Genomic DNA, 25,974 nt, shown 5'->3' on the forward strand with positions numbered 1-25,974 from the left:
AGAATCTCTGATAGAGTTTTATAACATGAAGCTTATTAATTGGAGATAATAAAAGCACTCTTTAAAAATTCCTACACATATATTTAAAACGAAATCTTGATTCTTGTTCATGGCTACTATTATTATTATTCTGTTAGCTCACATTCTGTTATTATTTTGAGCTTGAATGAATCTGTTCAGCCTGTACAGTGAAATGAGAAGTTGAACATTTTTACCTTAGCAGTCTTTGTACTCAATGGTAAATGGAGAAATATAAGTGTTGTGTTTGAGCCAGAATTGTCTAAGAATATGTGGAGAGTGACAAATTAATTTGAAACATTCTAAATGTCAATAAAATGTCTGTTTCAAAATGTGAATCACAGCTTTTGGAGACAATAACCGTTCTTTCAAATGATTCCAATATACAACTGATGAGTTTGATTATAACAATTTTATTTTCTTACATTTGTTCTATTTGCTGTTCTTCACTGCTGTTCCCTCTATCTGTTTGTGTGTGGGGGTGTTTGTGTGTGTGTGCATCTGTCTATTTTATTCTCTCTCCAATGGCAGGTCCATAGTGTCACTGTTTGCATTTTGTTACTCCTCTTCATTGTGGCACCAATCCAGCACACCTTGCCGACCTGTGTGTGTTTGTGTGCGGCCCTGCACCTCCGCCACCTTGACCACTATGGCGCTGTCTTCACGCTTAAAACTATGGGAACAAAAGGAAAGTGCTGGGCTGCTGCATGCTGCGTTGAGATTTTGCATGATGTCTGGAATATAAGTTTAACCTCTGTGAAAACATGAATAGAAACCACAGATTTTCTTCAAATTAGTGTTGTTACAACAACAGGTTTTCTGTGTTCCTGAAGACAGTTTCAAAATAGAGAAAGATTTTTAGTTATTTAAATTAAGAATGAGTAATATTGCTAAATTAGTATCCTTGAGGAAGACTTCAATAGCAGAAAGGGCTATTGTTTTTTTTTTATTACAACTTACATCACCAGCAGTGTTGTTTTTAGTTTTTATTAGCTCATGAACTGTCATTAGATGAGCCAGACCAATAAGAAGCAACAAAACAGAAACCATGACACCACATCCATAACTAATTTACAGAAACTATTCACAATGTAACCATTAGTTGCCGTCACCTCTATGGAATTTCAAGCACCTCTATATGATTCTAATAGCATGTTAGTGCTAAGCTAAACACCTGAAAATTGTGTTTACTGGTGATTTTGTAGCCCGTCTAGATTTAACATGTACTACCAAAGCAAATCCATTTTCTCTTTGAAGCTTGTAATAAACATATTAATGGACAATTTCTCTTGAATGTTGCAGCTTTACAATGCTTCCTTCAGTAAAAATCCCTGACACTGCTGCTTTCCATTTCTAACGTCTGACTAAACGCACTTGACAAAATACCATACATATTCTCACTCAGACACGTTCATAGGAGGTCCAGAAGGTCTAGACTGATGTTTATTTCTCTCAAAACAAGGCCCCGTCCTTTGCAAAACTATATGTATCTGCTTGATCATTCAGTCATTCGTTAATTATGTTGGAAAACCTTGTAAAATCCAAACTGAAAAGAGAACTCACATGAGTTACACATCCTGATTGAAATATTGATATTTTTTTCTTTCAAACTAAGCGTATGAAAAACTAGAAGACTTAGAGGAAAAAAAAAAATCTGTTCAAAAACAAAGTAACAAAACGAGAAAGGATGGCTGATATCAAGTACTAATTATTATGCTGTTACTATGCTTAACTGGCATAATTCGTCATGATAACTATAAAATATCCTCATTTTGTACTTAGTTTAAATCATTTATAAAATAAATAGATGAATATATAAGCTTTTATTTTAGAAGGACTATCAAGAACAAATACTTAAATAAAAGCATAATTAAAAATATTGAAAGAATATATGTTACCACAGATACATTCAGGAGTTACAACCTTGAAGTACACAGTTATAATCTATAAATGAACATATGAAATTTTGTATCAGTAGTTGCAAAACTACAAAATTATACCCTGCTTCTTAGGCTGGTGTTCATTTAGACATAGTCCTAATGTTGTCTATATCTCTATATACTTTGTTAACCGCATTTCACTTTGTTCTTCAATGGTTAAGACACCCACAGTACCATCAGAGTTATTTTCTGGATGGTGGATCATTCTCAGCGCTGCAGTGACACTGATGTCGTACTGTTATGCTAGTGTGTGTTGAGCTGGCACGAATGGATCAGACACAGCAGTGCTGCTGGAGTTTTTAAACACCATCCAACATTAATTAACATTAACCATCCAGACCTAACTAATGTTCTTGTAGCTGGAATGCCACTTCCAACCCTCATAGAAATGTTGGAAGAAGCGTAGAGGGAATAGAGGGCAAACAACCTATTCGCATCCTTAACTTCAAATAGATATTCAAACTACAGTTGTCCAGAGACATATTTATATCTCTGAATTTATGTCTGCATGATCACCTAATAATAAATAATGCATGGGATATCTATAAATGGCATTAATAATTCATGTCAGGTTGTAAAAGAGGCTATTATTTAGAACGGCTCAATTCAAGCTGTTAAAAGGAGTTTCAGTCGATATACACTGCTTGTTATGTTTTTTTTTATATACAAATAAGTTTTAAACATTTTTTTGTGCCATGTATAATTGTAATTCAAACATTCTCATGCTTTCTTTTGGTCATTTTATGGTAACTGTTGTGTGTATTACAAATGACAGATGCTTATTCATTCAACAAAATCTAACCTAAAATTTTCAGTAGTTTAAAAATGGCAAGTGTGAGAAGAATTTATTGGTCACTGCATTCATTATGAGTTCCATCTGTGGAAAAAGTATGTGTTTTGGACGATTTAAAGATGGTGATTTTGATGCTAGCAATCTTGAACATAGCACATTTACATTTAATTTGCGTTTTTTATTTTTAATAAAATGTCAAATGTAATTTTTAATACTACTCAACAGTTGCTATAAAATGCCCCAAGAGCATGAGAATGTTTGAATTTTGAATTACAATTTTACACAGATCAACCAGAACAGTATGACCACCTCCTTGTTTCTACACTCACTGCCCACTGTCTCAGCTCCACTATTTCTGTGGCGGTCTGTGGTGGTCCTGTGGGGGTCCTGACTATTGAAGAACAGGGTGGTAAGCCAGAGCAACAGACGGAGTACAGTCTATAATTATAGAACTGCAAAGTTTTCCTGTGGACAGTGGAGCTCAGAGAATGAACAGTAAGTGTAGAAACAAGGAGTTGGTAATAATGGAATGGTTGATCGGTGCACATTACACAACAGCGCTTTAAATTTGTACAACTAATTCTTCTGTGTAGCTGTTTGTAATTTCAGCACGTTTGCCCTGTGACATTTCTAAAAGGTTCTCAATTCTCTAGGTAATTTCTAGGTCAAGCCACAACAGCTAGATTGCACTGGCTCCTGTTCATGAGACAAACTTAGAGACCAATCTATTTTAAACCCTTTATCAGGCCTGCTGCCCTCCCTTCCCCGAAGGACATTCAATCACCTCTAATATTTAAACGATGACACATTATCAGAGGCCTTATATTATTTGACATGGCATTAATAGAACACAAAGGACCCCCAGTATCGTGTCATATGGTTACCAGTAGAGCACAGAATGGTTATTAGAAGCATGCGTAGTAATCCAGCACTGTTTTACATTCTGTGGCATGTTCAAGACCCACAGGGCCTTGTTTTCCTGCCCGTGATTGTCAATCAAGAGGGTTGTTTTGTGTATGACTTTCCTTTAACTGGAGCTCCTTTTGTTCCCGACCTCGTGCAGATCAAGGAGGAGAAGAAGCCAGCAGCTGTCACCCAGCCTCCCCCTCCCCCATCTGGGGTACCTGGAGGATTCCTAAAGCAGCTGGTGAGAGAGACCGAGAAGGAGACGCGTGAGAAAGAGCCTGAGCTCAAGGAAGAGAAAGTGGTGAGAAGCCCTGAAGAATATGACACAGTTTCATGATGGTGACACAATGTCATTTCAGTCAGGCACAAAGAAAGACATCTCATTACCTGCATTCTTTAGTTTTCAGGCATTAATCCTCCAATGGTTTTTGATAAGCAAATATTTTACAAATTCAAAAATATCAGAGGTCTTTCTTTACATTCGTTGTTCATTCATTGATGAACTCCACTGACAATACAGGTGCACTTTGTGTTTTAGGCCCCTTTTAACCATTTTTAGGGGTTTAAAATCTCTGGTCCACTCCTACCACCACAACACACACTAACACATTACCACCACATCAGTGTCACTGAAGTGCTGAGAATGATCCACCACCCAAATCATACCTGCTTTGTGGAGATCCTTTGTAAAGCCTCAGTATTTGATTACCTCGTGTGTTGTTAGGAGTGGTTGTCAGGGTCTGAATTATACAATGACAATTGTAAGGTCTTTCAATAATTACACAGTCTTGCTTGTTTACTGTAATGTCTGCAGTACATTAATGATAAATCCATTACACAAGCTAATGTGTCACATACCACACCACAACCTTAGTTGTCCCCAACAATATATTATAGAACAAAATCACACAATGCAATTGGTTACTACCAACAAAAATAATATAGGCCTGCTCTGACTAACGTTAAAGGCATAGACCACCCAATAATAAAAATCTGTTAGCAGTTTTCTTGCCCTGAAAATCAAATTCATATTATACAGAATCTCTTCCACAGGAAGCATGTGTTACTTAATTCTGAATAAATGCAAATAATGTCACTAAAAGTCACTGTGGGTTATTGAAAATTGATTGTAATATTTAACATTATACGTAAGAAGGGTATATACATATTTCAACTGACTGCTTTTACCCTCTACCACTGTGTGGGGGCAGAAAACCAGGGCAAACAATTGGTAGATGTAGTAAGTTTTAGCGGACACAAATGTGGATGTATAGCATTCTATCATGTAACTATGGATAGGAAAATATGATGTGCGTGAAAGTTTTTCCAAAATACCTGCATCCCTCAACCCACAAAAATCAACATCTTTATGTAAGTGGTAAATGCAGAAGTGCCATTGATCAATAATATAAAATAGATTTGTCTTAAATCATTGTGTAGAAATGTGATTGAAGAACGAGGCTTTGACGTTTGCTAAGCGTGGCATGGTCCACTTATGTGGGCTTGTGTAGGAAACATTCCAATGGCAGGTGGAAGAATGTCTTCCATGGTCTATCAGCAAATTGAAGTTCTGTTAAAAGCAACTAACATCTCCACTTATCCCACTGACACTCACATTCAGCTTGAAAGCCCCACCCCAAGAGTGGACAGGGCTGTTTAGGTAGATTTGGTATTTTTGCTTCTGGTATTCCCCTACAATTTCAAAGTGTAATACACTTTTACAGCACTATCCTGAAATCAAGGGGGAGGAAGGGGTGGTTTAATACCTTCCTACAAAGGTTACATAGTGCAGTTTCTGTTCTGCTGAACCAAGAGTATTCTGAAGTGGTTATTTTAAGGTAAAAATACTATCTAGAGTTCCTTTAATTCACCAAATAGAGACAGTGTTGGGAATATGTTTCATGTTTTCTAATGTTTAAAAAAGCACCACATAAATAGTAAAAGTTATCATTCGAAGGTTCTTTAAATCTGCTACTGAGCTAAAATATCACTATTTTTGCCTTTTGGAACATCAAGAGATTTACAAATCAACCTGTTTCCGAGTGTTTTGTTGTATCTGATGTTCTACTTTGTCCTGCCCCACCACAGCAACCAAGTAAACTGAGTGAAAAACTAGTACAACAGTTCCTGCTTCCAGACCAGACTCCCCCCATCCTGGAGGCAGAGATGGCTCTCCGAGCGGAGCAGTTGGTCAACGGGGAACGTGGCCGCCATGCATCAATGACCGAGATAAAAACCTCCTCCCCGAGGATGATTCTCACACCAGACACAAAAGGCCAGAAAGGTGACTCCCAAGACAGCAGTCTGAAGGTCAGCGGTCAGAAACAGGAGCCGCCCTCAGACACAGAGAGTGACTCCAACCTGGCCAATTCTCCAGAGGCACCTGCTGAGAAAGAGAAGCCAGAAGAGCAGTTGAGGACTCCACAGGAGGTTAAAGTAGTCAAGGAAAATGTAAGGCAAGAGCCAGAAGGACAGCTCACTGATAAGACAGTAACAGAAGAACAAAAAGAGCCTGTGGTAAGTTGTGTTGAGATCACAGACGTTGCCTGTGTTCAGTCTCAGAGTAAATTACTACCATAAACCACTCTCATAAACTACACTTTCAGAAAAAAAGGTACTTGAAAGGTACATTATTGTCCAGAAGGAGAGGGAATATTTGTAAGATTTCATTATAGAACTGTGTACAATTAAAGGATATTATATAAGTCCTGAAAATGAAATGAGGTGTATGAAATCAACACAATTTTAAAATCATAATAGAATAAGGTGCATGAATTATGTTCCCTAATTAAATGTACAGAATGTGTACCCTTGAGGGTACAACCACAGTGACAGTTTTTCTGACTATGGTCCGGGAGAACCCATTGTATGTAACCCAGTGCAAGTAAGTTATTTTAAGCAATTAAGTATAAGTGGGTTTGAACACAAATGTAGAGGCAGGGGTTCTTAAGAAGCAGGGTTCCCTGTGTGTATATTGCGAGACCATATAAATCTCTTGGACTCGCATGATTAGCATGATTAGCACACTGAGGCCAAACTACTCAAGCCTTGAGGTTATACTGTACGACTACTTTCCTTTTGGCAGATCAAGTATCTAATGTAATATCTTTTTTCTCCTTCTCTTAACCTTTCTCATATACACTCTATAGAGAGATGTCTGGTATGAAGCTGGAACTGTGTGGTACACTCATAAAAACGGCTACACCTTAGGTAAGTCCATATTGATTTAGCACGTTTTGGGAATCATGTAAGCTTAAAAGTATTAGGTGTAAAAATAAGTTTTAAAGCCTTGTTTTGTGTAATGTACAATTGTAATTCATAATTCAATTGTATTTCAAACATTCTTATGCTCTTTTATCACTCTTTTATAACAGTTGGAAAGTTTACAAATGAAAATTGCCATTTTATATAAAAAAAAGATTGTTTGAAAAAATGGCAAGCAAGAAATATTTTTGTTTATCACTGCATTCATTATGAGTTACTTCAAGGAAAAATTGCTGTAAATGCATGTGCATTGATTTATTCTTTTTACGGGATGATATTGTATTAAAAATACTTAAGAGTTTTGGTTTAGACATTTTAAAGCCAGTTATTTCTATGTTAGCTTTGTGACCGTTCATTCATTAATTCATTATCTGTAAGTGCTTATCCAGTTCAGGGTCGCGGTGGGTCCAGAGCCTACCTGGAATCATTGGGCGCAAGGGGGGAATACACCCTGGAGGGGGCGCCAGTCCTTCACAGGGCAACACAGACACACACACATTCACTCACACACTCACACCTATGGACACTTTTGAGTCACCAATTCACCTACCAATGTGTGTTTTTTGACTGTGGGAGGAAACCGGAGCACCCGGAGGAAAGTTGTCATGTTTAATTCTAGGCAACAGTTAATATAAAATTACAGTATAGTGGGCAATTTTATTTTTATCTTTATAATTTTATAATAATACGTTATACAAAAAAAAATTGTACAGCTAATTTCTGGATTGCAGTTGACTTGAACCAGCCAAAAATAGCAGCCTTAAAAGTTCTGGAACAAAGAAGAGAGAAAGTTTTTTAGCCACCACATACTGCAGCCAGGATGTACAGTACTGTGCATAAAAAGATCAACTTAAATGTATTTAATTTTCATTAGGAATGAGTTAATGCTCATACATTCATTTCTGTAACCTCTTCATAATTTTCAGGGTCCTTTCCCTGAGTCCTTGGGCATAAGCACAACCAATGCACATAATACAATAAACTTGTATTATATTAAACTTTGTATTATATTTGAATACAATAAAATAAAACAACATTATAAAATTGTTAAGAATAAAAAAGTCTGCATGGGTTTCCTCCAGGGTGTGTTTCTGCCTTGCACCCAATGATTCCGGGTAGGCTCCAGACCCACCGCGACCCTGAACTGGATAAGCGGTTACAGACAATGAATGAATAAGTAGAAAAATGTTATATGCACATATTTACAATACAAACGTAGAAGATGTAATTCAAGTGTACAATCAGTGTTAAATATTAGGCAGTATTTGATTGTATTTACGTATTTAGTATGTATAAGAATATAATGTAAGTATATTGTTTGTGAACCTGGAATTCACATGAATTATCCTATGCAATACCCGGCTATATTGTTAACATGAATGCAATGGCACTAACTGTAGAAAGTCACTTTTTTGTAAGTGGCAGCTGATATATGGATATATTATTTTTCTTAGTAAATATATGAGTATGGATGGACCTAATACATTTTCCTGATGGTAAGAGTAAAGTCAGGCAGTGACCAGGGTGGGATGTCTCAGTCATAATGCTGGGGGTCCACTGACAGTGGTTGGTGTACATTTCCTTCAGTGTTGATGGTTTGGGGACCAGGAGAAGTTCAGGAATTCCTTGGAAAACATCAGGGAATTTTAATCTGGCCAAACTCTCCACATTCACATTATTTATTTGGAGGGTCTAAAGCTATTTTTGGATTGATTTCCTGAAGTCTATGATTGTTACTGGGTCTTCTGTATGTTAAGTGTTAGATTGTTATGTGCACACCATCTGGTCAGGTTCAGATGTTAATTTTTGTAGGCCAAGGATAGTGGTGTCATCTGCAAATTTGATAGTGCTCTTTGTGTTGTGAGAGGTTGCATAATAATGACTGAATACTTCATTCATTCATTGTCTGTAACCACATATCCAGTTCAGGGTCACCAGTGACACAGGGTCACGTTGGGGCTGAAGCCTACCCAGAATCATTGGGTGCAAGGTTGGAATAGACCCTGGATGGGATAAGCAAACAGTGAATGCAGTAACGGTCCAAGTAAAGTGTTTAAAGGAGGTGTAAATACTCAAACTGACATGCTGGTGTCTGTGTGTTCAAAATTCTGTCGCAGACGGGGGTGCTAAAGCCATGAGTAAGAGTTCTGGTGACCAGATTAGTAGGAAATGTATTAAATGCAGAGCTAAATTCCACAAACAACATTTGGCATGTGTGTTCTCCTTCACAAAATGGGTAATAGCTGTATGAATGGCTAAAGAGATGGCATCACTGTAATGTAACTGGTCCAAGTCAGGTGGAGTGCTGATCTTGATTTACTCTAATACCAGGCTCTCAAAGTATTTTGAAATGATTAGAATGAGGGCAAAATGGTGGTCATTGAGGGACATAATTGTGGGTGGGTAATTTTGCAATGGTACAGTTATAGTGGCTTTTCCAAATTATTCCAGTGACACTAAGATCCGGACTCTGAGTTGGCCAGTAGCTTACAAATCAGAAACATAACTAAAGAAATACAGCCTAAATCTGATTGAAAGTGTAAAAATAATCATGTGCATTCTAAAGCAGCCATAGCATCTGCACGACAGAATATGTAATTCCACTGAAGCGAAGTAAGTTTGGAATTGCCAACAACCTGAATGATAGACCTCCAAGGAAAAGCTTTTGTTTCTGCTGGAAGTGGCGTTGGTTAGGCAAACAGAGGCCATTTTCTCTGTGGTCTGTGTGTATCCCAGTGCTGAAGTGCAGTAATGGGAAGTCTAATGAACAAATGGAATCGACCTTTGAATGAAATGTCCAAGGTTGCTTGGAAAACATTAAAGCTCCCTGGACATTTCTTCCTCAAGTAGTAGTTGTATTAGAAGAAGAAGAAGAGTCACTTTATTGATCCCCTTAAGGAAATTGCTTCTCTGCATTTAACTTTACTGTGGTAGTGAACACAAAAACACTAGTGAACAATTCTTCACACATACTAGGGCCAGGGAACACACATGTAACACAAGCAGTGGGCTGCCAATCACTTTGGTGCCCAGGGAGCAGTTCTGAGGTTCAGATACTTGCTTAAGGGCATTTCAGCTATGGATGATTTTTTTCCTGATGGTTATAAGCACTGAATCAATCTCCCCCATGTCTTAGCTAAATCTACCACTGTGGCAATTTCTGGCCTCCTAATTACTACCTCCTTCCATTTAGAACATGATATTTGTCACATTTTAGACATTTAATGCATGTATTTAGCAATAAAAATGGTAATTAAAAAAAATAAGGAGAATGTATTAACTTAAGCTTAGGGAACACCACGTAAGATTTTGTATTTTTGCTCCTCTGCACCCCCTACAGTGTCAGAGTGTAATTCACTTTTACAGCACTATCCTAAAAAGCAAGAAGGTGGGAATGGGGGCGGGGGTCCTACCCTCCTCCAAAAGTTACATAGTGCAGTTTCTGCTGTGCTGATTCAACAATACTAACAACAGAAGACCTGTTCTTCTTATTTCAGCTTACAAATTCTTATTGTACATAAATATGTATTGTTCCTTTAATTATTCCCTTTAGTCTTAACTAAGCAGCTGCTGTGTGGTAAGTGTACTGGTGTGGATGCTGCAAATTGATGGATTGATAATAATGTTTTAAAGAATGCAAAATGCTTTAAGTGTCTAGAAAAGTAATATGTAAGTGTAAATGTCATACATTCATTTATTCATTCGTTTAATATCCTACCACTCAGCCACTCAGCTAAAGCCAGATGAAGGCACCCCAGAGCTCCCTGATGGGACAGTTAGGGTACGACTGCACTCAGATGGCTCTGTCCATGACGTCACACAGTTTGAGATTGAAAAGGTGAGCGTGTTCAACAATTCAGCATAGTTAACCTGCTCTACACCCTCCAAATTGTTAATGCTGATATCTGCTGTCTGTCTCCAGTTGAACCCCTCAGAGTTAGACATGTGTGAGGATTTGGGCGAGATGGTGAGTGTAAACGAGTCAAGTGTCCTGCACACCCTGACGACACGAGCCAAAGCCCACCTGCCCTTCACACATGCTGGACCCAACTTACTGGCCCTCTGGCCTCCATTACCACAGCATGGCAAGGTATGATATTTGTACCCAGAGTGGATTCATTTTACTTGATACATGTGACTAGATGTTCTTACTTAAGACTGTGATATGATGCAATATGATTATTAATCTGATTATTAAAAACAATTATAATAATTAACACATGTAGATAGTAAAGTTAATTAGATTGCAATGGACAATTATTGGATAGACTGTAACCATGGAAACATGAATGACTATTTAATTTAATCATTGTTGTTACTGGTTTTATTCTTTTTATTAATCTCTGAATACTATCATAAGACCATATTTTCAAAATATATATTTCTTTAAATTTTGTTATGAATAATTTCTTCCACCAACAAACAACTGCATAAAATTATAGTTCAGATTTATTCAGTCTTTATTGCTAGTCTAAGCCAGTGGTCACCCTTCTTCGTCCCGGAGAGTAACTGTATATGTTTTAACATTTGTGGACACTCACTCAGCATTTATTTTAAATACATGACATTAATAGGCAGTTAGACAACCTCTAACGTCCTACAGAACCAACCTCTACCCTCATGGGAGTGCTGTATATTAGATGTCATAATATTGCTAAGACAGGTTGATGGCATTCAGCCGCAATAACATTAGTGAGGTCAAATACTGATGTTGGATGTTTAGTTTTGAACCACAAACATGAATACAGTTCAAACTATCCAGAGAATGCAGTCCTAGTCCTGGACAGCCTAATGCTGGGGGTTGGGTTTATACCCCTCTAGCCCGTTGCTGACCCAACATCCAAGTGGAGCTGCTCTAAAGTGTTATATTTTATTTCATACTTTTCTGTGGAGGTTATATAAGATGTACAAATTTATTTTTAAAAATAATTTAAAACATTTTTGTGCAACATATAATTACAATCCATAGTTCAAACACTCTCTTGTATTTTTGTCATTTTATAGTAACTGTTGCATAGTAGTAGCATCACACATCTCCAGGGACCTGGAGGTTGTGGGTTCAAGTCCCGCTCCAGGTGACTGTCTGTAAGGAGTGTTATGTGTTTTCCCTGTTTCCACGTGGGTTGCCTCCTGGTGCTCCGGTTTCCTCCCTCGGTCCAAAAAAAACACGTTAGTAGCTGGATTGGCGACTCGAAAAGTGTCCATAGGTGTGTGTGTGTGTGTGTGTCGCCCTGTGAAGGATGGGCGCCCACTCCAGGGTGTGTTCCCGCCTTGCGCCCAGTGATACCAGGTAGGCTCTGGATCAACCACAACCTTGAACTGGATAAGCATTTACAGACAATGAATGAATGAATGAATGTTGCTTAGTATTAAAAACTACTTTTATTAAAAAAAAAAAAAAAAACCTAATAATGTTAGGTTCACGATCGCTAACATCAAAATCACCATCATTAAATTGTCTAAACCAAAACTCACATGTATTTTTGGATTCAATATTATCTAATATAGAATATTAGAACAGAACAGATCGATGCACATGCTTTTGCAAAACTTTGTCCTTGATGGATCAAATGCAGTGACAAAGAAACAGCTTTCAACTGTTTCTAAATATCTAAATATCTAACTAACTAAATATCTGTGTCCACAATATGTCTAAATTAATGTAGCTGAACTCACTCAAAATAAGCAGTGACATCAAAAGTCTTGTATTAACTATAATCTGCCTCACCTGCAGGTTTGAACTAAGCTCTGCAAGAAAGTACATCTCCAAAAAAAGGCAAAGCCAAGGCAACATTGTGCAAATCTAGAAATTCTATTGATGCTTTCAACACATTGGATACATTTCTTTAACTAAAACTAGCCACTGATGTCTACTTCAGGTTACACGTGTCTTCCTCTCCTCTCTCTTTTTATCAGGGACTGCGGAATCGTCGCTGGGACACCTGGGAGGCTCCTGCCCCTCTGCAGGCACTGGTGCGGAGAGTTTATCTGACTATGGTGGCCCAGAGGAAAGACCAGAGTGTGGTGGCTGTGGGTCGCAGTGGCTCGGGGAAGACAGCGTCCTGCCAGGCCTTTGCCCAGGAACTTCTGAAACAAGCTGGCACAGCAGGAGAGAGCCTCACCTGTGAGTTTATACTTCCAGCATCTGACCCTCCTATAGCTATCCTTCCTAAATAAATTATGCTTAATTATCACTGGATTAGGAACATCTACCTTGTGTCTACACTCACTGTCCATTTTCTCATCTCTGCTGATCATACAGGATCGCTTTGTAGGCCCGCAATTACAGACAGTAGTCTACCTGTTTCTCTGCATACTTTCTTATCCCCATTTTACCCTGCTATTCAATGGTCAGGACCTTCACAATTCCACCACAAAGCAGGTGTGATTTGGGTTCAATCTCAGCGCTGCAGTGACACTGACATGGTGGTGGTATGTTAGTGTGTGTTGCACTGGTACGAGTGGGTCAGATACAGAAGTGCCGCAGGAGTTTTTAAACACTGTGTCCACTCAGTGTGCACTCTGTTAGACACCTACCTTATTGGTCCACCTTGTACATGTAACGTCAGAGACAGTAGCTCATCTGTTGTTGCACAGTTGGTCGTCATCTAGACTTTCATCGGTGGACACAGGACACCACCCACAGGGCGCTGCTGGCTGGATATTTTTGGTTGGTGGACTATTCTCACTCCAATTATACCTGTTCTGTGGAGGTCATAGTCATTGAAGAGCATGGTGAAATGGGGATAATAAAGTATGTAGAGAAACAGGTGGACTACAGTCTGTAATTGTAGAACTGCACAGTGCTTCTGTACGGTCAGAGGAGCTGATAAAAAATGGGCAATGAATGCAGATAGGTGTTCCTAATCCAATCAGTGTATATTTAATTGGGCACCATAGGTAAACGCTGATGCGGTTTAAGGAATGTTGAATGAACGTGGAATACAGATAAAAAGCAATTATATTATAAACTCAAGTCTACATCTGAACAGTTCGCACTCTGATATATATATATATATATATATATATATATTTATATATATTATTACCTCATATCTCACACCAAACAGATCAGATTACACCAGAAGCTCTTAGCATGTTTAGGGCTGATGTGTTACTTAAAACAATTTCTTCAGAGCGTTTTTCACAGCTTTAAACTATAGACTACATTAATTCTGTGGCATCAACCCAGCTCTGATTCTTATGGTTTCTTTTATAAAATAATTCAGTGCAGTAAAATAACTGTAGTTTTTATGGTTTTTGAAATGTGTTCATTGCACAGCTCTTAAAATATAAATCTCCCAGTCAAGCGTGCATTTAAAAGATGTTAATGAAGATGAATTTTTCAGTAGTTTCTAAATGAGTCTTGCACTGCAGCATTTTTTATCAGTTACAGAATGTCTTGTTGATAAAAGCATTCGTCTGTAAATATGACGGTTGGAAGGGTGGCACATTAGGTGGTAATTTATGTAGTGATGTGAAGATTTTCTTATTTGTTTGTCCAGCCCTAATAAAGCACATCATTGGATATGGAAGGAATCTTGTGTGAGCGAAAGGAAATTAGATGCCCTGGAGAAGCAGCATGTGAGCTTAAGATCACCGTGCTCAATAATAGGCTAGATGAGTATAAGCCAGGAAGGGTTGAGGAGCAGGGGAGCTGCATTATGTAGCCTGATTCAGCTTCATCCAACACATTTGGACTGGTATTTGTGATCCAGAACTAATCTTTCAGTATCATTATCCGACCTCACTAATGCTGAGTGCAGTCAGTTAGATCACAGCAGTATTCCAACATCTGCTCTAAAGTTTTCATAGAAGAATAGAAGCTGCAGCAATGTGAACAGATTTCTATTAATACACTTACTTTCAGAAGGGCAGGTGTCCACAAACATTATTGTTTATATAATATTTACATTCATTCATTAATTGAATTTACATTCATTCATTCTAAAACCGCTTATCCAATTCAGGATTGTGATGGGTCCGGAGCCTACCCGGAATCACTGGGCGCAAGGCGGGAACACACCCTGGAGGGGACGCCACTCCTTCAGAGGACAACGCACACACACACACACACACACATTCACTTACACACTTACACCTATGGACACTTTTGAGTCGCCAATCCACCTACCAACATGTGTTTCTGGACCATGGGAGGAAACCGGAGCACCCGGAGGGAACCCTCGCAGACACAGGGAGAACAAACCAAACTCCTCACAGTCCCAGAGCGGGACTCAAACCCACTACCTGCTGTGCCACCGTGCCACCTATAATATTTACAGTAGGATGTTATTTATTTATTTATTTTTGGGTCAAGCACACAAGTAAATGTAGTTAAATACACAGTCCAGTCATAGTATTATGACCACCTCCTTGTTGTCCATTCTCTCAGCTCCACTGACCATACCGTAGTAATTGTATTTCTACAATTACAACCTAAAGTCCATCTGTTTCTCTGCATACTTTACTCTCCCCATTTCACCCTTCTCCCCAATGATCACTACCCATCACAGGACCAAAAGAGAGCAGGTATGATTTTCATTCTGGATTATTCTCAGAGCTGCATTGACCCTGACGTGGTGTTGTTGCATTGGTATGAGTCGATTAGACACAGCAGTTGCTGCTCTTAGTGTCACTGCTGGATTGAGAATAGTCTACAAACCATAAATATCCAGCCAACAGCATCCTTTGTCTAGTCCTGATGAAGGACTATAGAACGACCAACAGAAACTGTGCAGTGATGAGGTAGGTGTGTCTGACAAAGTGGACAGTGAGTGGACACTGTTTAAAAACTCAAGCAGCACTGCTGTGTCTGATCCAGTGCAAGATCAATGTGACAATTGGAGCACAAGGTGAAATGGGGATAAAGTATGCAGAGAAACAGGTGAACTACCTGCAATTCTAGAAATACACATTGGTATGTTGAGTTGAGAGTGTACAGGAGGACTGTGCATTTTGACAAAGAACATATGCTACAGCTTTAGCCAGAGTGACCTATGAATTTGCTCAAGTTAAAAATAAATTTAAAGCCAATTTAAGATGATGGATAAGTAAACACCTGTGACGGATTTAGAACTTACAGTCAGCAATGCATGGTCATGAATACATGAATACAAAAATAATGTTTACAGCCAGCTTGCTTGCTCATTAGGCCAGTTTCAAGAAGGGTTCCTATTAGCTTAAAAAGTGCTGATGATACAGACAATAGTAATGAGCGTCTTTTAATGGTAGTGTAAAGCACTGAAGTAAGAAGTTTTCTTTTTAACTGAAAATGGAAATTAGTTTTCCGAGCTGCCATAATGGCCTGGCTGTGTAACGCTTGCCCTGTGGGCTGTGTTAGCGTGCTGTTATAATGTAGTAATTACAGCAACAGCTCCTTTCTTTCACAGTATGACATGTTTTGCTCGGCTGAACACAAGCCGCCAGCACAGTTCTCACCATGAATCCTGTCTTTCTGGATATGTTTGTGGCCATGTTTTTAGATTTTTGTGAGTGTAAATTGGAATATTTTGGTGCTGAGTGGATATTGGATGGTCCTCATGCAGCAAGATATTTTGTTTGATAAATCATAACAGTTATTCTGTTATCAAGGTTAAGTTTTGCGTTAATTTAAATTTAGATATAAACAGCTGCAAAATGAAAAATCTCTAAGAATTTTGTGGGTTTTTATTTGTTTGTTTTTCTGAATGCAGTGGCTGAAAGTACAAAAGTATCAAAGTATCTAAACACATTCACAGAGAAAGTGTATGTATGAGTTTAACATAAATAAATTTGTAGTATGGAGCTAAAATACACGAGTTAAATAAAATGTATGTAAATTGATTTAGGTATATAAATGTACTAGATTAGATTTTTACTTTAAAATTACAGATTTAAAATCATTCTGGTGCTTCACCAACCAATAATATGGAGAATAGAGCCTTTTGTCGGATCTACACTGGGCTAAACACTGCAGAAACTGTTACTTTAGGAGGATGTTAGGAAGCCTCTTTTCCCTCACCCCTTGATTTCAGGACAGTGCTGTAAAATTGAATTACACTCTGCAACTGTGTATGTGTGTGTGTTTGTATGTTGGGGTAGTTGGGTGTTGGGACATTACCAAAAATAACAAACATTACTTAGTGTTTGTGTAAGTGTTCTAACAGATAAAATTATGCAAATGCATTATTTTTATCTTTTATTTTCGTCTGTATTTTTCATTGTTTTTGGGTGATTGTCTCTGAGGAGTTTGGTGCGTTTGGTCCGCGTGGGTTTTCTCAGAGTGCTCCGGTTTCCTCCCATGGTCCAAAAACACACGTTGCTAGGTGGATTGGCGACTCAAAAAAGTGTCCGTAGGTGTGAGTGTGTGAGTGAATCTGTGAGTGTGTGTGTTGCCCTGTGAAGGATTGGCGCCCCCTCTAGGATGTATTCCCGCGTTGAGCCCAATGATTCCAGGTAGGTTCTGGACCCACCGTGACCCTGAACTGGATAAGGGTTACAGATAATGAATGAATTTTTCTTTGGTAATTGCAAGCCTTATATATGTAAAATGTGCCAAATATTTTCAGAAAGAAAATGCAAGGATTCAAAAATGTTTTCATTTTTTCTGATTGAATTAAAAAGTATAATTTACAAAAAATATTCGATTTCAATAATAAAATACAGACTTTCAAAATAAGGCTTATTTATAGTAACAGAACTGTGGTATTTACTTAAATATATTAAATATATTTAAGTTTTCACTTTATACCTCCCATGTGTACAGAACTAGCTTGTTAACCTAATTGTTCTGTTTATAACCCAAATACTTGGGGAAAAAAAAAAACGTAATTGTAATTTTTTTAATATGTATGCCTTTGAAGAAGGTTCTTAGAACATACTGAAATGCTGGAAGAGTGCTATAATTTCCTTGTCATTTAAATGGGGCAACTATCAGTCATAAATTAGTGGTATTGTATAAAAGCGTCATAGCAGTTAGCAGCTACACTGGGGCAGAGACCTGAAAAGCGAAGGAAGAATACCAATACCAACATAATAACACTATGTCTACTCATAGCCTCGGATATAGGTATGTCAGAAAGTATAGTGCAAAATATAACTTGATTCATTTCATTGTTTCATTTGATATCACCATTTTGCTGTGTGTTTTCAAGGCGTAGTCAGCCATTTTAACAGCAGAAAGTTGCAAATGTATATATACCTGAAAGTGATTATTTAGGTTAAGTAAATGTTACATACAAAAATGAAGAAATAAAGTGCACTGTTTCATTGAGATATTGATGTTATGTCCCATAGAGGCTTTGCCAAAGGGGTGCCATGTTTTAAAAGATATTATGCAGTGTCTAAAGGTGGTTTAATTAGAAACAGTAAGTTACTCTGTTGGCTAAAATCTTAATAAATAAAATACTAAAACAGTGATATGTTTTGTGTGTGTGTGTGTGTGTATGTGACCTAAGTGGATCGATTGCAGGCTGTATTCACTGTGTTGCGCTCTTTTGGCTGCGTGAGCTCTCCACAAAGTGAAGCCTCTACCCGTTTTGCGATGGTGCTTTCTTTGGATTTCAACCATAAAGGCCTAGCAGCAGCCGGACATCTTCAGGTACATCCTTATTAAAAGCATTTTTAATATTAAAATATAAATATCTATATAAATATTATATATATCTATATAAATATCTAAATCTATAAGTATTTTAAATATGTTTAAAATATCTACGTATTAAATATGTGTTAACTATATCAATATATTGAATATTGCATTTTGGAAAATACTGTTGAGCTTGCTGGATGTAGGGAGAGGCGCCAATGTCCAAAAATATATACTGTATATTGTGCTACATTATGATTTGGATTAACCTAAATAAATATAGAGTGGCAACATGATTGCACAGCATTTTTTTAACCCAGTTTACAAGTGCCTGCAGAGAGGTTACTCAAAGCACATATTAAAAAATTAAATACTTTCTTACATTTTTTAACCTTCCTCCTATGTTAGCTTTCTGTTACCATCTTTTGTGTTAATGGATGTATCTCTTATGTAACTGACTTGGCCTTACATGTCTGGACATGTCTGTTTTCCTTGTTTTGTGAAACAGGCAAAGATAGAAGCCCCTAACTGAAGCTCGAGTGGTTTTAGGAGGAGCCAGCTGTAGGCTGTTGGTGTATAGTGTGTTTATGATTCCAGATTTGGCACTTATTTTTGTTTTCTGATTTAAAATTATTCCTGGGTCGAAATTCACCCTAACAACAGAAAAGCCATAATTTTAACAAGAGTATTTTATAATTAGAAAAAAATATATAATTTTTTTTAAATAGACAATGTCAAAAATCTTGATGCAATAAACACATTTATGGAGTACTTGTGTGCGTTCAAAACCTAAAAATGGGTGGGTCAAGACCCTAACACAAGAGGAAGGTTAATATAAACATTGCAAAAGCCAGTATCACATAATGGTTATCAAACAACACATTGTGCAGTCCTGTTTCTTTCTCTCTACCTTTCATCCTCTGATGCTGAAGCTGATGTTTCTTTGTGTGGTAGACTATGTTGCTGGAGAGATGGCATGTGTGCCGCAAGCCAGAGGGAGAGAGCAACTTCTTGGTCTTTTCTCAAATGCTGGCAGGCCTCAATTTGGAGATGAGGTCAGATACTGTTGAACTTTATGAGCTGATTTATTGCACATGTACAAACCAGGGGGTCATTCTTCTTGGAATTATTTCAAGCAAAGTACACTTCCTAATAATTTTTTTTGGTGAAAGCACCATTTTGCTGTTTGTGGCAAGAAATAAAGGACTATAAAGGACTCTTTTTAAACAGCCCGTACAGAATCCTTTTTCCTGTGTAACATTTCAAGTGAACAGAGCTGTTTCTTCTGGTTGTGTGAGACACAAGACCTGCAGCCAGAGATTTTCAGAAGTTCAAAGACATAACATTTTTCAAATCTGTCAGACAATTAAACATAACAAATGACCACAGGCTAATGATTACTGTCACTTATACCAGTAATTAAATAATGTTCAGATTATTTGAAAGATTATTCAAGCAAAGAAAAATAAAATAACATCAAATCAGTTATATTTATAAAAAGACTTAAAGGAACACTATTTTTACCTTAAAATTATAGCATCAAAAGCATTGTGATTCTTCACTGACCTGTAATAGGGATCAGTGAATAAAGTTTCTGTCGGCAGCTCAGCACTGTGGAGACTGCACTATGTAACATTTGAAGGAGGGTAGGAAACCCCCCGAAATATACCAAACCTTACCTAATATACCTTTAAAATAGGAAAACTTTTGTGTGATAAAGCTCAGCATATTTTATGTATTTCTTTGATTTGACATTAATTCCACCCACTTGTTATTGTAATTAGTTTGTATTTTGCCAGTGTTCAGTGTATATATACTGTTCTCTTTTGTTCGCTGCCTGACATTGCTCTTCACTTGATGTTATTTGTCATTTTCCAGGCTGTAATTCCGTCATTGGTTTTCCAGCTTTGTTTTTTTCCTGTTTGGTTTTATTTTGCTTTTTTACATTTATATCTACTTCAGCTTCTATTTTTTTGTTCAGCTACAGTAAACACACACACACACACACACACACACACACACACACACACATTATATCTCCAATGGTTAGCACACATGCAATATTTTAAAGAATCCATAAAGCAGCGTTAATCCAATGAATCTTAACTAAATATTGCTTACTTAAGTTACTATTAAAACATTACTGAAGTTGAATTTTTGGTTTGTGGTGACAGAAATTACGAATAAACATTTTCTAAGATAAGCTTGAATAAGTGCATATGTTATAGTAGAATGCATATGTGAAAAAACGGGTAAAGCTGCTTTGGAGGAGACCACCTGCCTATATTTAAACACTATGGTGTAAATATTTGATGTCTGTGCCCATCGGGTTGTTTCCTGGTAGGACAGAGCAGCAGGAGAAATTTAACTATGCTTTATCATCCTAGTAATTGCAGTTCTGATTAATCAGAAAGAAACATATACCATTGATGATATTTTTATTGAAGTAAATCAAGCTGTCATAAGAAATGTATTTAGTATAGAGGCCTTAAGGATTTGCTGGTGTTTTCATTAAAGTGGCGCAGGCTCTTTAATTACTGTAATTTGGGTTCTACTTTTGCAAAAATGGAAAGTTTCTCACATATTTTTGTTCCTTTGGCACTCTTGAGTAACAGCCTATTTATCGGGGAATCTGTGACAAGGTAATGAGCATTCTTTGTGTACTAGTTTTAGTGTATCAGCGGTGATGTACAAGATATACACGTAAAGGAGGTCACAATGGCCAAGGCAGCAGCAATGGCTGTACCAGGTACTGAAAACAGACTCTGTTTATTTATATACAGTTTAGAGATCTATTCCTCCCTAGCGTGAAATGCACATTATGTTTGTCTTATAGTTAACACGACACACAGACAAACTTATTTGCCGGAGATCATTCTGTCCTTATTTTGTTGAGTGTTTGTTTGGGGGCTGGATGTCTTGAAGGTCGGATGCTGACTTGGCAGTGTGCCTGCACTTCTGAGAACTTTGATTTGAAACTAAATCCCCAGACAGTTTATTGGACAGATAAGTCTGCTGTCATTGCCATTTTTAACTTGTGTCTTTGTCCTGTTTGTTCATACTAGGACGGAGCTACAACTGCACCAGCTGCAGGAGAGCAACTCATTTGGCATCACTTGTCCTGTGAAGGTAAAATGAGAAGAACATTTTCAAAGACATATTTAAAAGACAAAATAATACATACTTTATCACAGTAATGTAGTCCCCAAAAACAGCTAGTGGTGTAACTTCTGGCACTGAAACAAGGGCAAAGGCATTGGGGCCCATAATGATGACTGCTATAGTGAAGTGTGTAACACATCTAGCAGATTTGGGTTCAGTTCCTACAAGAACACTTCCCTATGTGAAAAAGAGTCTTTGGGCTTCAGTATCCTACCTGTGTAATATGGCTGAAGTCATTTTGGACCAAAGCATCTGCCAGATGCCAGATAAATGTAAATATAATGAAGGGGATGAAGAATCTTGTGTAATGTGTTTTACTTTCTGATTAAGATGTCAATCAGAATTAGTTAGCGTTAGTTGTTATTTTATTTTGAAATTGGGGGAAAATACTTTTATATATGAAGCCTTCCTGGAACTGGCTCACAATTCATTCACACACGTTTACTGAGTTACTCACTCACTCACTTAGATATTCACTCACTCACTCACTCACTCACTCACTCACTCACTCAATCATTCACATTTTTAAAGATGCTCCACAAGGGGTGTTTTTGAGTGATTTGGATCAAATACACTGATGTTTTTTTAAAGGAAGTGTTGATTTTATCCTCATTTAGCTCTCATTTGATTATGTTCACAGGTAGATGAGAAACAGAGGGCTACAGTGGATTTTGGAAGACTCTTGGTGGCCATGAACACTCTTGGGTTCCTAGCTGATGAGCAGCGGGCTATTTGGCATGTTCTGGCTGGAATATATCATCTGGGTGTAGCGGGTGTGTGCAAAGGTGTGTATAAATTACTAAATTTACTCGTGTTTGCGCGTTTTTTTAATATATACATATGTCTTTTTTTAATTATCATGGTCATCTACATATAAGACTTTTTATTTTATTTTACTTATTTTATTCTGTCTTCATCTGGTGTGCTGCTCCAGTTGGGCGAAAACAGTTCATGAGTTTTGACAGTGCACAGACTGCCAGTGCTGTTTTGGGCTGTGAAGGAGAGGAGCTCAACACAGCCGTCTTCAAACATCACCTGCGGCAGTTACTACAGAGAGCCACTGGTGGCGCTAGAGAGCGTCACATGGCTGAGGAACAAGTGGAAGGTAAGCCACTGGCCAGATTTGCATGAGTCATTTTACTATTTTCATAACTTATAATTTTCAAAATATGTGTTCAATGTTATTTATTGTAATAATTAATCTGAATTGTAATCATAAATAATAATTAACATTAATTGCACACGTGCAATATGTAGACAGACTTTCTTCGGTGTAGCCATGATATTCTCATTAAATGTCTTATTTAAATTGTAAATGTATGTTTTAGGCCCTAAACTGAGTGCAACCCAGTGTGTAGAGGGCATGGCTGCTGGACTTTATGAAGATCTGTTCACTGCTATTGTATCTCTAATTAACAGGTAGACATATACACATATAAATATTTTTTTTTTGTAAAATCAATACATAGTTTTATTTAAATCCTCTCAGAGATATTAACATTTTTCCTTGTAATTGCTTTAAAGAGAATCTGTCAGTGAATTAGCCTAGTACAGAAAGTCTCTTGATTACAAATTGTTGATGATTCCTCTAGGACTTCCAATAGAGTGACAATCCGATTACAGCTGTGGAGAGACTAGGGATACAATTTAGTCTGAATAGCACAGTGTGGTTTGTGAGAGGGGCATTGCAACTACCGTGAGCAAACATATTTGAGGAATATAAATATGCTATGGCAGGTTGTGAAATAATGATGTTATAAATGGATATAAATGGAAGAAAGTAAAATTTAGCCAAGAGAGCATTGGAGCTGTTGTATTGTTTTTCTTCTATCTGAATTGTGTCATTTCTCCTTGCATTTGGACTTATAGAGATCACACATTTAAGAGAACTTACCTCATCTGATAAGCTCAGTCTGTTAGATAAGCACAGCTGTTAACTTTACGACCAGGGACCAGGAACTCAGATGATGTTTATGGCCTAGGTTGTTTACGACAGTGATGTGTTACGACAGTTCCTGGTGCTTTCAGATCCTGTTTAGTTAATGATCCATCCATGTGTAAGGTTGTAAAATGGGGTATAAAGATGTGTGCCTCTTACAGACCATCAGATCAGTCTGAGGTTCAACCAGAGCGCTCAATAAACAGCATTATTATCCAGACTGGTCTCCTCCCTTCACTTTGAAACCATCAGACGACATGTTTACAACAGAGCACAGGGATGTGGTAGGGCAGGTGCAAAGTAGGAGAGTCAGGTGATTTATGGAAACATTTCAGAAATCCACGTTCTGAAAGAGAAATATTACTGATTGTATTCGAAAGCAGGAACCGCAAGTATGGTGTGCAACAGCAGCCTCTCAAAGAAAACAGGGACAGTGGGAGAGTATAGAAAGGATTTGGCATGGGTTATGGCCACATATATAGAGAGTTACATGGATGCCCATATTTTCCTGACATAGGCAGCCCACCTGGGTCCTACTAATAGCCCATGCCCATTTTAAACATAGTGGGGCCCTTGTTCAACACACATGGGCCCAATTGTTTGTGCTGGCTTGGTTAGTTTTATTCCTAACCAATGGGAGAACATACTTGGTGGTATCTACCTTTAGATACCATGGAAAGATTTACCCTTTCATTTAAAATTACAATATCATTTTTCATTTTCATTTTCTGTTTCATTTTCAATTTTCCTCAGAAATTTCTTCTGTATGTCTTCTGTATGTGGTATCTGACACTGTGTAACATACTGTTATCTGTAAGACTGAGCAAAGCTCACATAACTATAACCTTTAAGAATGTCTGTCCTTCCCTCCATACTTATAGGTACCCATATATGAAAAATTAATCTAAAAGATCATGAGCTTTAAGTGTTTCTTCTAAGACCTGTTGGGGTGTCTGAAGCTTAGATTTTCTTGGTATGTCTCTGCAGAGCTCTGAGATCTCAGCAACTAACGCTTGGCTCAGTAATTGTTGTGGACACTCCAGGACTGCGTAACCCCAGACACAGAGGAGAGGACAGAGCAGCTGGCTTCTCTGAACTCTGCCACAACTACCTTCAGGAGAGACTGCTGGAGCACTGTTTCACACACAGCTTCACCAACACCCTCAACAGATACACACGGGTACAAAGACCCTGCACAGTACAAACACTGCCTACCTTGCCGAAAGTCTGTCAGGTTTTCTTAGATCTGAACATTCAGTCTTCTGCAAATACGTCCTTTACAATACAAAACATGATGGTACAATGGCAATGCATGTAGTGTTGCTGCCAGACAGCTTCAGCATCTCGGGGTCATCTCAGTGTGTGTGTGTGTGGGTGTTTTGGCCTATAATGAAATTCTATTCTTTTTTTGTATTTAATATCTGTTTTCATTCTATTTTATTGGATAATATTTCTTAAAATACTGTTAAACTACTTCCTGTCTGTGAAGGGCTTCCAAAATGAAAAGCGCTTTAATTTATTTATGATATTTTTTGTTGGTTATTATTATTTTTATTATTATTATTATTATTGTATTGAGGGCTGATTGGAAAGGATCATTTATGCTCTTGCTCTCTGTCTATAGGAGCATGTGTCTGTGAATTTTGAGGCACCGGAGAGCAGCCCTAGAGAAGTAGTGAATGCTATAGACCAACCTGGACTTCAGGTAACCCTTTAACTCCTTCATTTCCAGTGTCCTGTACTATTTAAGGCTACACTAATAGTTCTCAGTCCTGGTCCTGGTGGGCTAATGCCTTGCAGGTCATAGTTTATCCTTGCTCCATAACACCCACATAACATCCAACTTTGAAAGGAGATATTAATTAGCTCATTAGTTGAATCAGGTGTGTTAGGAGCAGAGGAATCTCTAAAATGTGCAAGGAAGTGGCCCATCAGGACCAGGATTGAGAAGCACTGAGCTAATTAAAGGTTTTATTATTTTTAAGAATCATTGAAAGAAATGTGTGTGTGTGTGTGTGTGTGTGTGTGTGTGTGTGTGTGTGTGTGTTGGTCTGTTTTCAGGTGCGAGGCTCAGAAGGTGACCCTCGAGGGCTGCTCTGGGTATTAGATGAAGAAATGGTCACTCCCAGTTCCACAGAGAACACTGTTTTGGAGAGAATATGTCAATATTTTAATGATACAGGTATTTTAGAGCAAACAGAAGAGGGTACTGATCTTTACCGTAAAATGTAAGGAATCATAAGGTGTCAATACCATGAACTCATCTCATATTTACCCTAAACTCTCATATTATTTGTTTCAAAATTAGACCCATTAATTTGTTGCCGTCTCATGAAAACATTAACTTTTTCCTGCCATTAAATGGACAATGAACACAGAGCAA

The 25,974-nt window shown here is 37.8% G+C and overlaps 1 protein-coding gene across 1 annotated transcript in view; it reads left to right on the plus strand.

Moving 5' to 3' along the window:
- Positions 1–567: 567 nt before the first annotated feature.
- The window catches only part of LOC136674824 (unconventional myosin-XVIIIb-like), a 71,560-nt gene continuing 46,153 nt past the window's right edge, over positions 568–25,974 (plus strand). Inside the window, exons 1-16 of the mRNA XM_066651080.1 lie at positions 568–712; positions 3,815–3,955; positions 5,746–6,174; positions 6,807–6,867; positions 10,647–10,759; positions 10,844–11,011; positions 12,838–13,045; positions 18,360–18,502; positions 19,445–19,545; positions 21,556–21,619; positions 22,293–22,437; positions 22,587–22,757; positions 22,981–23,071; positions 24,579–24,771; positions 25,216–25,296; positions 25,653–25,773. Coding sequence (XP_066507177.1) covers positions 668–712; positions 3,815–3,955; positions 5,746–6,174; positions 6,807–6,867; positions 10,647–10,759; positions 10,844–11,011; positions 12,838–13,045; positions 18,360–18,502; positions 19,445–19,545; positions 21,556–21,619; positions 22,293–22,437; positions 22,587–22,757; positions 22,981–23,071; positions 24,579–24,771; positions 25,216–25,296; positions 25,653–25,773 — 2,275 coding nt within the window. The 5' untranslated portion in view covers positions 568–667. The remainder of the gene's footprint in view (positions 713–3,814; positions 3,956–5,745; positions 6,175–6,806; positions 6,868–10,646; positions 10,760–10,843; positions 11,012–12,837; positions 13,046–18,359; positions 18,503–19,444; positions 19,546–21,555; positions 21,620–22,292; positions 22,438–22,586; positions 22,758–22,980; positions 23,072–24,578; positions 24,772–25,215; positions 25,297–25,652; positions 25,774–25,974) is intronic.

This window comes from Hoplias malabaricus, chromosome 18 (assembly GCF_029633855.1).
Source record: "Hoplias malabaricus isolate fHopMal1 chromosome 18, fHopMal1.hap1, whole genome shotgun sequence".
NCBI classification, from domain to species: domain Eukaryota; kingdom Metazoa; phylum Chordata; class Actinopteri; order Characiformes; family Erythrinidae; genus Hoplias; species Hoplias malabaricus.